The sequence below is a fragment of the Rutidosis leptorrhynchoides genome, chromosome 2 (genome assembly GCF_046630445.1).
Source record: "Rutidosis leptorrhynchoides isolate AG116_Rl617_1_P2 chromosome 2, CSIRO_AGI_Rlap_v1, whole genome shotgun sequence".
Taxonomy (NCBI): Eukaryota; Viridiplantae; Streptophyta; class Magnoliopsida; order Asterales; family Asteraceae; genus Rutidosis; species Rutidosis leptorrhynchoides.
This window is the reverse complement of record NC_092334.1, coordinates 584,991,107-585,006,109: the sequence shown is the minus strand read 5'-3', so window position 1 is coordinate 585,006,109 and position 15,003 is coordinate 584,991,107. Positions and strand designations below refer to the sequence as shown.

General features: G+C 31.7%; 1 protein-coding gene across 1 annotated transcript; it reads left to right on the top strand.

Annotated features, from left to right (window-relative positions):
* The first annotated feature begins 2,047 nt into the window (after nt 1-2,047).
* LOC139889882 (mitochondrial Rho GTPase 1-like) lies at nt 2,048-11,785 on the top strand. Its single transcript, XM_071872798.1, has 7 exons — nt 2,048-2,271; nt 2,394-2,526; nt 9,496-9,648; nt 9,767-9,943; nt 10,631-10,915; nt 10,947-10,992; nt 11,553-11,785. The coding sequence occupies exons 1-7, from the start codon at nt 2,048-2,050 to the stop codon at nt 11,783-11,785; spliced, it is 1,251 nt and encodes a 416-aa protein (XP_071728899.1).
* The last annotated feature ends 3,218 nt before the right edge of the window (nt 11,786-15,003 follow it).

Sequence of the window (15,003 nt, the reverse complement as noted above, 5' to 3'; positions counted from 1 at the left end):
GTTACATGAGTGGATGATTCAACAAAATGCCAACGGTATTACTGTGATTTTCCATATTTGTTGTCATCGGACAATAAACAATAACTGTTTTTTACATGTTGTTTAATGCAGATGTCGGATTGTATATGTTCTTTTATGTGTAGCACAGTAGCAGTACTGAAATGGGTCGGCTGGGCTGGTAGTATGACACCTCAAAATCGCTAATAATTCATCGAAATATGGTGGGTGTGGTTTGGCTGACCTGAAACAATCATTGTTTTCCATTTTTTGTGTGAAGTCTTAGTACACAATTTAGTTTATAATAGTTGGTGTGTCAAAGTAATGTGATATAGTGTCTGCATTCTAAGTGGTCTGCAAGGAAGTACATTTCAGTTCGAAGGTGTTTTAAAAATTGTTTCGAATAGATTTCAACCTGATCCATATTGTTAAAATGATATGCGTTGTATGATTGCAGGACTATGGTGACGCATCTTAAATGCGAGGATGTGATAACAAAAACTTATAAATTGAGCCTTGCAATGGGAATTAATCGGATCATATCTTGGCATGGCAACTTACGAGTTGCAGCCATGACGATCTAATGTATGTAACGATGGGAGTTATTTGCACTGATGTTGGACCTGTTACTACATCCTTTCCTGGTCAGCACTTGACTTCATCATCCATTGTCCAAAGCAGGTTGTAGCTGCATCTTTCAGCTTGACATTGCAGTTGCTATTCCTGGAGAATTATTTTATTTTCAGGAAAGGTAATTACTTGATGCTTATAATGCAATTTTCAACAATTACGTAGTCAGTACATAATTGTAGATTGATCTTATATCTATGTGAAATTAGTTTGAACTGTATCGTCATCGGTTAATCTGTGAGCTTAAAACTACAATTGTGGTTAAATTTGTTAAGTATTAAGTGAGTTGATATATTTGCAGATTATGTAATAAAAGGAGGATGCACATATCAATGAAACTATTGATACTGATAAAAAAAATCATCAACATACGAAAGAAAAATTACGTAAGTCGTGTGCATATATTTGTATTAGTAATCACATTTTTTTGTTATCTTTAATGAAAAAGAATTCGTTATTATAATGTCTGGGCACACATATATTAGATTGTTGCTAGCAAAAGTTCAACGGTTGTGTGGCTAAATTAGTCTAATATTAAAACATTAATAACATTGTCATTTGTAATGTTTTTAGTGGAACATATTGTTTTTCTATAATATGTTTTGCATAAAGTAGAAATTATGGATAATTGATTTTCTATTATCATCAGTTATGATTATAAATAATGTGGACATTATTGTTTGTTTAGTAAGTGTTTTTTATTTGCACCTAATATTACACTAAATTGAATGGCAGAAATTAATTTTTCTGCTGCTTTTGTAGCTGAAGTTTTGTGAACCTGGTCAAGTGGTTTGAATGTTTAAACTATAAACCGTAAAAGAAGCATGAAGCCCGCGAAAGTGAAGGCTCCAGCAGTTTCACGCCATCGCAATAGGATTATGTAACAACATATCCTACCAACACAGTGGCACTTTAACGATCCAGGTAATTTTCAACAGCACCTTTTAAATGAAGGCTTGAAAAAATAACTCACATACACATACCTCTCCATATACACATATACACAGGAACACCAATTCAAGAAGAAAAAAGAGTGAACCAGTCATCTTTTTGAGTACAATATGCTATATTATGTAGTACCGTTTTTGTAATCATTTAACAATATACTATCCTTTTGTATTTATATGTAGTAACACAAGACATATGTGGCAATATGTACTCCAGTTACCCTTTTGAAAACATGTAGTCACGAACAACGTATTATATATGTAAGGTAAAAATGTTCAACTCTCATTGTTCAGCACAAATCGCAGCAACGCGCGGACCCGCAACCTAGTTTAAAACAAATAAAGAACTCTTGTGCAAGATAAAACCCTTTCTTTATAAACCCTATAGGTCGTCTCAAAAATTAAGCTACCTGCGACTCCTAAACACCTTTTTTTAAATTTTAGGGCTGTGTTAAAACTTTAATTGTGTGTCAATGGTGGGAGCTGCCTCTTCTTCGTCCTCCAAATTGATCCCCACCACTGGTGTTCGCATCGTCGTCGCCGGTGACCGTGGCACCGGTAAGTCCAGCTTGATTTTCACCGCCAGTGCTGATTTCTTTCCGACGAATGTTCGGCCGGTGCTGCCGCCTTCTTGGTTGCCGGTAGATATGTTTCCTGACGACCGTGTCCCGGTTACTGTCATTGATACTTGTTCTAGGTACCAATTCTGTTATTGATATACACACACACACTTGCAAAAAAATTTGGAATTGGAAACATCAATTATATTGGATGTGTTTGGTAAATAATTTTTCTAATTTTATGAATTTTGTTTTCTAGTTTGGAGAATAGAGGTAAACTTGATGATGAACTGAAGCGAGCTGATGTAGTTGTTCTTACATATGCGTGTGACCAGCCTTCTTCACTTGATCAATTGACTACTTTTTGGCTTCCTGAACTTCGACGATTAAATGTACGTGGCCTATTATGAAAATAAGTTCGTATATCGTTTGTTAGAACCTTGAGCTACTTTAAAGTTTCTAACTTTTTATGTTTTTGGCTGTTGTACATGTTGATGTATCTTTATTGCAAGTTTTTAACCGCTTGTATATAGTGGCGATTAAGCTTGATAAGCTTTTCCCTTTCATGAAAATGTGTATTATATGCTTAGATTTGTATATGTATATACCCACACATACGTTGATAGTTGTACATAAACACAATCAAACATGCACATGCACGTACATACTAATTACAAATACGTGTAAGGATGACATGATGGCTTGGTTATTTCAATTTAGTGTATCAGTGTATAGCAACACTACTAGAAAATGGACATTTTGTGATGACACTTGTTGGGAGGACACCAATGTCCTCACAAAAAAGCAGCTAGACGACAAAAATATGGGCTGGAGTTGATTTTTTAATTTGACTAACACTATTGTGAGGACATGTCGTCACAATAGGTGTTATTTATTTTATTTTCGATTTTCTTTTTCCAGTCAAAGAAGAAAACATAAGGAAACGTTGAATTTTTTTTTTTTGACCAGACCTATTGTAAGGACATGTTCTCACAATAGAGAATTAATAAATCAATTTTAATAAAAACGAATTGCATTTAAATTTTCAGTTTCCTCAAAATAAATAAATAAACACAGGTAACCTATCGAGAGGACTTGTTCTCACAATCGGTAATTAAATTTTTTAAAATAAATATTTTTTTATTAAAATGAATTAAATTTAAATTTTCAGTTCCCTCTAAATTAAAATAAAAACCCGTGCAACCTATTGCGAGAACGTGTCCTCACAATAGGAAATTAAATTCATTTTCTTAATAAATTTTTGTTAAAACTAATTATATTAACGTATGCATGTATAATGTATGTATGTGTATATTAACACGTATTGCTAGTACTTGTTCTCACAATAGGTAATAATAAATTTTAAATACATATTTATTAAAATTATTATATTTGATCTTTGAAAGATTTTTTGTTAACTTTTTTAATAAGTTTAATAAATATATGTATATATGTAAATATGTATAATGAATATGTGTATATATAATTATGTATGATGTATTTATGCATGTACGTATATATATATTCATGGATGGATGTTTTGTGTGTGTATATATACACAATATACTTTTATAATGTATGCATGTGTAATGTATGCATGTATACTGTATGTTTGTATCTTCATATACATTATATATGTATTTGTATGTATATATATATCATATATTGTATAGATATATAACAAACGTATGAATGTATATATGTACATATAATGTATGTATGTATCTATGATGTATATGTGTAATGTCATATACATTACAGATGTAAAATAAATGAATGTGTGTATATATGTGTAATGTCATATACCCCGAAAACAAGGAATTTTGTCTCGAGCACACGAGCTGCCAAGATGATCTAAACAGGCTGCCATTTGGCTCTACACGGGCTGCCAGAAAATTCCACGGGCTGCCAGTTGATTAACAAAATGGGTGGTCTCCACGGGCAAAGTTTGTGCACGGGCTCCCAAAACGGGCAGTGTGCACGGACTACCCATTTTACACGGGCTTCCAGGCCGAGTTCAATCTATAAATAAGCCCAAAATGTTGGCATTCAAACACACTTCACAATTCATTTCCTTATTTCTCACTATAAATTAGCTTCTCTCACTAGAAAGCTAGATACTTTCGAAGCCTTCTTACCTCCGAGCGAAAATTTTAGTACCTGGAGACGAATGTCGGAGATAGTACTAGGAGCGGTCTAGAGAATGTCAACACTTGTAACGGTTAAGACTACATTTGTATACGGTGAATATTTTCCTTAATTTAATGATATGGTTTGTTATCTTAAATTACTTTCACTATATGCATTTGTTTATCCGTTATAATTGTTCAGTTTGTTGATTATCTGTCTGAAACTTGTGTTGTAGTTATGCTGAAACGTTGTCGGACTTGGGAGTATAATTTAAGGATCACCCTTTCCAATTACTCACGTGGCTATAACCTAGTGCTAGGACTTGATCAATCTTAGAATACAGGGTAAGTAGTTATCTGTGTTAAACATCACAATAAGGTTTAGTACTGATCAAGCATAGAATAAATGAGTCGGGTTCAGTCCATGCTTGACATCAATAGAGGGGGATTTAAGGGTCGATTGATTTTAACTCTCCGGTCCGGAGTACAGTGAATAACCCCTTACGAGATGAGGATCTCAGTAGGGGTGGTTAAACATAGACCCACCATCGACGGGTTACCCGGTTTGTGATGGCTCGCGCTAAGTTATAGGGTTTATGTTCATAGAACGTTACCTGTTGATCAAGGGTAAGTCTAGTGAAGTGTTGTGAGTCCGGTAGCGCGGGTAGAACTGCGCTATATGATAAGCGCTATTGTTTTTTATGCTAAAAATAGTATATGTGTGAATGTCGAATGGATGTCTAGTTTCTTCTGTTGTGGATTGAGTCCTTTATTTATAAGGTAAACCTTTTTGTCTTCAATCGCCACATAATAGAGCTAAAAGGATCGTGGCCTGCCAATAGTACCTCCTTGTGTGAGCTGGCCCGACAAAAGTAAAAAGTGTTTTGTCAGATTCTTGTCTGCGTCTTCTGCCAACTACAGCTTCCCCTGACATGCATACGTACCCTCAGCGCTAGAAAACGTGCGCGCTACACGTGATACGCAAGAGCGCCATGCGTGTAGGTACGCGTATCATTAGTAAGCGGTGCTCAACCTCAATTATCTGATTGATTATGTATGTATGTATATTGTTTGCATGTCTAATAAACGTATGTACGTAATTAAGTAAATGACTATATGTATGCGGGATTGGGTATTGTTATCGTAGTATAACGAATGTATGTATGTGATTGAGTATGTATGGATGTATATTGTCAGAGGCGGAGACAGGGGGATGTTTAGGGATGCTTTGCATCCCCCAACTCTTCAAATAAGCGAAATATATTGTGTTAAAAATTGTATATTAGTTGAAAATATCCCCCAACAAATAAACATAAGCATCCCTTAATTCATCCCCTATCCGTAAATCATTAAATTTTGCCACAAAACCTACATATTTTGCCCAAAATCATCAAATTTTGCTCAAAAATCTCCAAATTTACCCCAAAAACTTCATAATTTGCCTAAAAACCTCAATTTTCCCCCCCCAAAACCTCCATATTTTGCCCAAAACAATTGCTAGGTTTTTTTTGCCCCCGATGAAAAAAAAATTATTGCTTCCGCCACTGTTCGTAAGCATCCCCTATTCTGTATTCCTGGCTTCGCCTCTGTATATTGTATGCATGTTTAGTTTATATATGTATGTCAAATATACATTATGTATACTGTATATTGTATGCATGTCTAGTGGAATGATATGATAGAACACTATGAATGTATGTATAATGAATGTATGTATGTGATTGATTATGTATGTATGTATATTATATGCATGTCTAGTATATGTATGTATGTAATTAAGTATGTATGTATAATGAATGACTATATGTGTGCGGGATTTGGTATTATTATTGTTATATAATGAATGTATGTAAATGATTGAGTATGTATGGATGTATTTTGTATGCATGTCTAGTGTATGTATGTATGTCAAATATACATTGTGCATGATATATATATATATATATATATATATATATATATATATATATATATATATATATATATATATATTGGTGGATTCATATATAATATGTATTTATATATAGATATAATTTTATAATTAAATCTAATAAAATAGATTAATAGTATGCATTTAATCTATATTATTTAAAAATTAAAATTAATAAAGTAAAAATTCATTTGTGAGGACATGTCCTCAGAGTAGGTATTATTAAAATAGCTATTGTTAGAACTTGTCTTTCCAATAAGTTACCCGGCTTTTTTTCGTTTTAGTGGGAAACAAAAATTTCGAAACCTAAGTAAGTAAATTAAAAAATATATATTGTGAGGACATGTCCTCACAATAGGTGTTCTCACAATAGGTATCTAAATAAACATAGATTTAGGAACTTAGTTGCTTCACTTTCTCACCTACACACCAAACCTCCATCTCCACCTACTGTCGAAAAAGAACACTCCAAAAGCTTTATTTCTTCACCAATAATCATGAATAAGATCATAATCTTAAGCCATTTCGTTCCGTGATCACTTATATCCATTCAAATCGCATTTTAAACCACAAATATTGAGGTAATTACTAACTTTTGTCAATTTTATTTATTATTGGTTTGTGGCTTAATCTTGCTAATTTCTTTGTTAAACCGAATCATTTTTGTTGCTACATATGTTATAGATGACTATAAGTGTATTGTATAGAACCTATGCACTTGATTTCACAGGGAATTGTAAAAATCATTCGGTTAGAATTTGTTGACTTTTGTTCTTTGCCGAAAATTATGAATATTTTCCCTAACATTGTTTATATAACGATTGTTTAATGGTTACAGGAAGCTTTGCAATGTTAAAATATTGCAAAGTTCTTAAATTAATGGCTGATTATTAAAACTTGAGTTGTACTTTCACTTTTTGATGAATTGTTTATTTTGACCATTATAATTGTTAGGCTAGATGCTAATTGAACATCATATTCATTCTATTATGTTATATTATTGTTAGGTTAGTAAGGTTATACAATTGAAGTAGTAAAGCAAGCGCTAACAAAACAATATGGAACAACATTAGAAACCAACGGTTTGCTTCAATAGTCATTATTACTTATTTCATTTTTAAATTTCATGTCAGAAGTTGAAATTAGAATTAAGTTTACAAGAATGGTCTTGATAGATTGCAATTAGTGTGTGCATGAATATTGTCTCAGGTAGTTGTTCTTATAACGTAGCATTATTAAAATAATATTTGTTTGATTAGAGTTGAACGATGAGTAATTTGCATTGTATTTGTTTTTATAATGCTATTACACCCTATTTGGTTTTATGTTGTTTTTTTATGGATATACTTTTAGTTTATAAATGCAATGTGCACGTTTGTTTGTCATTATGCAGGAGCTGAGAAGAATCAACATAAAGCTAGGAAGCAGAGGAGGCAGCAGAAACGCACCTGCCTTTGTTTCTTTTGAACATCTCATCGAACACTAGCAGTGAAGAGCGTCAGGACTCACTCTAATTTGATAATATAGGCATAAGGGTCGACCCGTTTGTTTTTAACAAGTACATATTCATTTTTGATAGCATGAGAGCACGAGAGTGTGTTCCATCTTCATTGATGGTCGGTTCAATCAATACTCGCGATATCGAACTATTCCGTTGAAGGTGGTGACTCAACTACAAGACGTAAGTAATTCTTTTAACTTAGAACACAAAATATAATAAAAGGTCCTCTCATTGTGTGTGTGTGTTACTTACAGATATTTATACCTATGTAGGTAAAGTCATTGCTTGGGAAAATTAATATCGTCAAGAGAAGAAAACTAACTTCGTATAATGGGAAAGGCTTTGAAGGCACAAGGACGAGGACTAGAAAGTTTAATGTATTGTTTAGAGGTTGTTATTTTATTTTATTTAGCTCTTTTAGTTTTTGTATTAAAAGTTTTAAACTTGTTATATTTAACGTGTTAAACTATATATTGTATTTAATGGTATAGATCGTTATTTATTTGGTTATTGATATTGATATTGTTGATATTATTAATATTGTATTGTTTGTAATCTAGAAATCATGAAACTGGAAAAACAACCCGGAAAATCAGGATAGAAGCTACAAATACAGCAGTTTTCTGCTTTATTTGCAGCTTAGTACCTATTGTGAGGACAAGTCCTGGCAATAGGTATATTGTGAGGACACGATATCCATTTTAAAAAACAAATTAATTAACCTATTGTGAGGACATGTCCCCACTGAAAGTTTTTTGTATTTATGTATTTATGTTTGTATATGTAAGTATGTATGTATTTATGTTTGTATTTATGTATTTTTGTAAATGAAAGTTTTTTTTAATTATTTATCTATTGTGAGGACTTTGTCCTCACAATAGGTATTTATCGTTTCATTTTCATTTTTCTTTTAAAAATGTTATTGCGTGAACATTGTCGTCACAATTAACCTATTGCGTCGGGGCTATAGCGAGGACTCTATTGTGAAGACATGTTCTCACAATAAACCTATTGCGAGGACTTTTGCACCTACTGTGAGGACTTTTGTCCTCCTTAAAGAGTCATATTCTTGTAGTGCAAGGTTGTAAAAGACGCGAGTAGGAGACGCGTTGCATCGGTCGGGACCTTGGAGGGACGAGTCAGTCGACGTTGACCAACGTTGATTTTTTAAAATAGTTTATTAAATATATATTTATATTTAATATTATATAGAAATTTAATCTTAAAATATAAACTTCATTTACAATAAACATGAACAATTAACAATATTACAATTTTTATATTATATATAGAAATTGACCGACTTTGACAATCTTTGACTGACTTTGACCGATTTTTTCCCGACTTTAACCGACTTTGACTGCTTTTTTACCGTTGACTGACTGTTTAACGCTGATGCGTCGGTCATGCCTAAAAAACGACGCGTCGACTTAGGTGTTAAATGTTATATATGATATAATAATGGGAGATTTAGTTTATAAGTTCGATAATGTGGTTAGCATTTTATTTATACTGTATATAAGTTTGCATACTCATGTTGTTTTTATTGTTTGGTAGCTTTTGAAAGATGCAATTATCTAAGTTCCATTTTTGTAGTAAGATTTAGTATGATTCTCTATCATAGATGTTAATTCTGCTATGGCTGAATTCCATAAAGATGGAATAGTTATAATCTAACTATACTGAAGAAAAAAAAAAAAAAAAAAAAAAAAAAAAAACTAGTTGGATGCAGTTTAACGCAGTTGTTAATTGTGGTCATCAAAGTTAATGTATCTAATATGATATATGGACACATGTACAGGTAAGGGTTCCTGTTATAGTGTCCGGTTGTAAGTTGGATTTAATGCATGAGAAGCAAAAAGCAATTAGCTTGGAGCAGGTGATGTCACCTATATTGCAACAGTTTCCAGAGATTGAAACTTGTCTTGAGTGTTCAGCATATAAACATATTCAGGTGACATGTCGTTTCGATGTGCTTTTTTAGTTGCAAGTATTTGTTAATGATTAAAGTTGCACGTAACATCTATCCCTCTTTACCTTTATGTTGTGGGTACCTTTTTCTTTTTTTTTAGATTCCTGAGGTATTTTTCTATGCTCAAAAGGCTGCGATCCATCCAACAGCACCACTGTTTGACAAGGAAGCAAAAACGTTGAAACCTCGATGTGTCGAGGCCTTAGAGAGAATCTTTGATATCTGTGATCATGATATAGATGGTGCTTTAAGTGATGCAGAGTTGAATGATTTCCAGGTTTAGATTCTTTCAGCACTTGACTATACTTATGTGTTAATCGCTTACATTAGAGGTGGCAAAGTAGGCGGGGCATGTAATGGGCAAACCTTGGTAGTTTGGGTTGGACTGGGGTTGACATGAAACACTTCTCCCACTGATGTAGTTATCAATGCCTATAAACACTTATTACTTAAAAGTAGCATTTAAGTTCACATCAGTTGACTTTCGAATGGATTAAGCCGTCCCGATTTGACCCATTCAAGTAAATTGGTTGAAATTGACACCTTTAAGTTATATACAAAGGTAGAAGGTTTTCCCTGATGTACGCAGCCCAGCATGATTACCCTCTCGTTGTTTCCCACCCTTCCCTGACCACCACTAAATATTCGTCCCAGATGGGATTTGAACTTGAGACCTCTAGCAAGGAACTCAGGGCCCAACCATTGGGCTATCTAGTGATGGTTCTCAAGTTATAAGTTACACTAATAAGTTTTCTGTGTATGGTTGTCTATTTTGTTCCTACACATTGGACATTTTTAGAACCCAGGCCACATTTTTTTAACATATATATATATATATATATATATATATATATATATATTTTTTTTTTTTTTTTTTTTTGAAAGGCAAGGTTAGTTGTTAGTTGTTAGACTCGAACTTGGGTCACTCTCGAATCCATGAAACATAACATATAATTCTCAACAGGTCAAATGTTTCGGTTATCCATTGCAACCCTCAGAAGTAGTTGGTGTAAAAAGAGTTGTGCAAGAAAAACTGCCTGAAGGAGTGAATGAGAATGGTCTAACATTAAGCGGCTTTCTTTTTCTCCACACGTTATTCATTGAGACAGGTCTTGTAGAGAAAACATGGACTGTTTTAAGAAAGTTCGGTTACAATAATGATATAAGGCTTGTGGATGATGATGATGATGATGATGATGATCAGCTATTGCCTCCAATTAAACGCACTCCTCATCAGTTAGTTTTAATGGTCATGAAATGTTTGTCTTGGTGTTTTGTAGACCGTGACTAGTGAAGCTGTGGAGTTTCTCAAAGGAGTTTTTACTTGTTATTATTATTATCATTATATTATTTATTATTATTATTATCTCTAGATACTAATTTTAAAAGTGCCTACTCTTTCGGTTGGTCTTACTGTTCCCTTTGGACTGGTTTTTCCTTTCACATATTTTTGGTGGGTATTTTGGTCATTTTTATTCCTTTTCACTCTTATATTTGAGGTTTCTAGGGTTTTGTTTCATCACAATCTACACTTTCATCTTCCTGATAGTTTTGGTGGTGCTTATTATCAAAGGGTTTCATCCCTCTTGCGTAGCCACTCCGTCTACTTTGATAACTAAAATGCAAAGTAAAAGCATATACGCTTAAAAACCTTTTTCAAGTGGGTCCACGTTACAATATTTTGGGCCCAACACCGACAACTTTGTCTCTTAACCCAACTTGTTACTGCTATTTCAAATAATGATTTTGTAGTTTCGAATAATTAGTTATTAAATTTTTAAATAATGGTTATGTAATTTTGAACGATGGCCATGCAATTTCAAATAATAGTTATGTAATTTCGAATAAAGCCTACACAATATCAGATAATGACTATGTAATTTCAGATAATGTCTATCAAATATCAAATAATGGTTATTTAATCTCAAATAATGGCTATCAGTTTCTAATACTACCTCTGTCATATCTCAAATGTCCACCTTTTCATTTTGGGTTGTCCTATTTCAAGTGTTTAATTGATATTTCAACCAATCAAAAGAGATTATTCTGGAGAGTTAAGATTTTTGATTGGTGGAGAATGAAGTTAGTGAAATTTCTTAAAACTTTCTGCAAAAAGTAAGTGAACATTTGTAATGAGACAGAGGAAGTAATAGTTATGCAATTTCAAGTAATGATTAGGTAGTTTAAAATCGAATAATCAATTAAAAATTTCATGGTCATTATGTCATTATTGTTATAAAAGTAATAATTGGATGATAATTTTATTATTATTATAGATATTGCATAGTATATTTTTTTGAGTATAAATAGGTGTGTTGAGTTAGAGTTTATTGTATGTATTTTTTGGTTAACAAAAACACTCTCTCTCTCTAGATTCCAAATGCCACCAAACTCTCATTGTACATTTTTCTATAAATAAAAAACCAATTACTCATACCTTTTGTTCAACCTTTGTTTTCTCCGTTTTACAGTATCTCTATCTCTATATACCTTCTACAGTCAAGAACCACTAAAGGTAGTTATAAGCCTACTGAATTATAACACGTTATCAGCACGATTATCTCAACATTTATACTAAATATGGTTGGCTCTGCCACCTAACTAATATATGGTCGGTTATACCACCTAAATGATATATGGTCGACACTGTCGCCTAATTTACATTTATGTTATCTAACATTTATTTATGTATACTAACATTTACATTTATGTTATCTAACATTTATTTATGTATACTAACATTTACAATTATGTTCACTAACATTTATATTTATGTTATTTAAGTTATATATGGTCGGTTATACCACCTGAATTATATTTTCTGTAATCTAACTCTTATTAACTTCACTAACATTTATATTTATGTTATTTAAGTTATATATGGTCGGTTATACCGCCTGAATTATATTTTCTGTAATCTAACTCTTATTAACTTCACTAACATTTATATTTATGTTAATAAGACCTCATGATTGTACGCAACACGTCATTTGACAACACGGTACTTTATATACGCAACACGTCATTTGACAACACGGTACCATGGGTCGAGATTAATTCCGATCAATACGAATACGATGGGGTCTTTATATGTTATCTAACATTTATGATTACTTATGCAATTAATCATTATTTATTTCATGCATACTAATGTTTATTCTTAAATTTATAATCTTAAAAGTTAAAATAAAAAAAGTAGTTTGTATTTTTATTAAAAGTAAATCTTAAAAGTTAAAATAGAAAAAGTAGTTTGTATTTTTATTAAAAGTAAATCTTAAAAGTTAAAATAAAAAAAGTAGTTTGTATTTTTATTAAAAGTAAATCTTAAAAGTTAAAATAGAAAAAATAGTTTGTATTTTTATTAAAAGTAAATCTTAAAAGTTAAAATAAAATAAAAATAGTTTGTATTTTTATTAAAAGTAAATCTTAAAAGTTAAAATAAGAAAAGTAGTTTGTATTTTTATTAAAAGTAAATCTTAAAGGTTAAAATAAGAAAAATATATTATAATAATATATATTATAACTTAATATATATTATAATAATATCATTAATAATATAATATAATATGAACCTATATTCCCTTATGATTTTATTATTTGTAATCATACCATTATTCCTTTGTTTACTACTTATGAATCTAAACTAATTCTAATTGCATGTTGTTATTTATCTACGAAAAAAAAAAAATATTATGATTATGATTATGATTATGAATTATGTTGTTCATCTTTCTGAAAATAGAAAATGTCAAACTTATCAAAGCTTGAGTTTGATGCCTTAGACGTATCGGGAACAAACTACACATCATGGGTTATGGACGTAGAAATAAATCTTCGATCATTGGGTATTCTAGAAACTTTAAAAGAAAATAATACTTGTTCCGATCAAGATAAATTAAAATCAATTGCTTTTATTCGCAAACATATTGATATCACCTTAAAACATATGTTTCTCACTATCAAAGATCCACATGTTTTATGGGAAAGTATCAAGAGTAGATTCGATAATCAAAAGGAAATATTACTTCCAGCTGCGAGGGAAGAATGGAGAAATCTAAGGTTCCAAGATTTCAAAAAGGTAAGTGAATACAGCTCGGCCATGTTCAAGATCCGTTCAAAGCTTCAATTCTGTGGTCAAGAAATAAGTGATGCTGATATGATGGAGAAAACTTTCTCCACAATGCATTCTGCAAATATAACTGTGCAAGAAAATTTAAGATTGCAGAATTATAAAACTTTTTCCAAACTTCAAACTTATCTCTTAGTTGCAGAAGTTAATAAAGAATTACTGATGAAAAATCAAGAATCTCGTCCTACCGGTGCGCTAGCATTTCCTGAAGCTAATGCTATTAACAATAATAATAATAATAAAAAAGAAGAAATGCACATGGACGAGGGCGTGGAAGAGGTCGTAGCCATATTGGCCAAAACCATCATCATGGAAATTACCATAACAATAATAAAAATCATAACTATGTTCGAAATCACCCTTATGGTAATGGTCGTGGTGGTGGTCGTGGTCGTGGTGGTCGTGGTTGTGGACAAAGAAATAATAATCCACAAAATTATAAAATCCAAACACCATACAATCCCACAAATCACAATGTTGAAGAAGGCTCTTCAAAGAATGTTGAAGATTCTTGTTACCGATGTGGTAAAATTGGCCACTGGTCTAAAAACTGCCGAACAAATCAGCATTCTGTTAATCGGTATCAAGAATCCCTAAAGGGAAAAGGAAAAGAAGCAAATCTTGTGGATGACCTTGATACAAAAATCACTGAGCCAACTTGTGACTACTTTAATGAATAAATTTCTAATATCTATATATATATATATATATATATATATATATATATATATATATATATATATATATATATATATATATATATATATATATATATATATATATATATATATAGATATCCTATTATATGTTCTCGTTAAATAAATGGTTGTAGATTTTCAATCTACACCATATCTAGTTTACTACATATTTCCTTATTATGTGCTATCGTTTGTAACATGTTTTGAATGTAATATATTGATGAATTATATACTCATTATTTATTTCGCATATTTTTTTTTTGAAGTTCATGATGTATACTGCTGGAGTAAAAAATCAGTCAATTGGTGGAGATATTTGTATTGCAGACAGTGGTGCCACTCACACCATACTCAAATCTAAAAAATATTTCACAGACTTGAAAGCAACGGAAGGAACTATACATACTATATCAGGTCCTGTGGACTTAATAAAAGGAATGGGAAAGGCAAAATTCATGTTACCAAATGGTACGAATTTTCTGATAAATAATGCCTTATTTTCTCCCATGT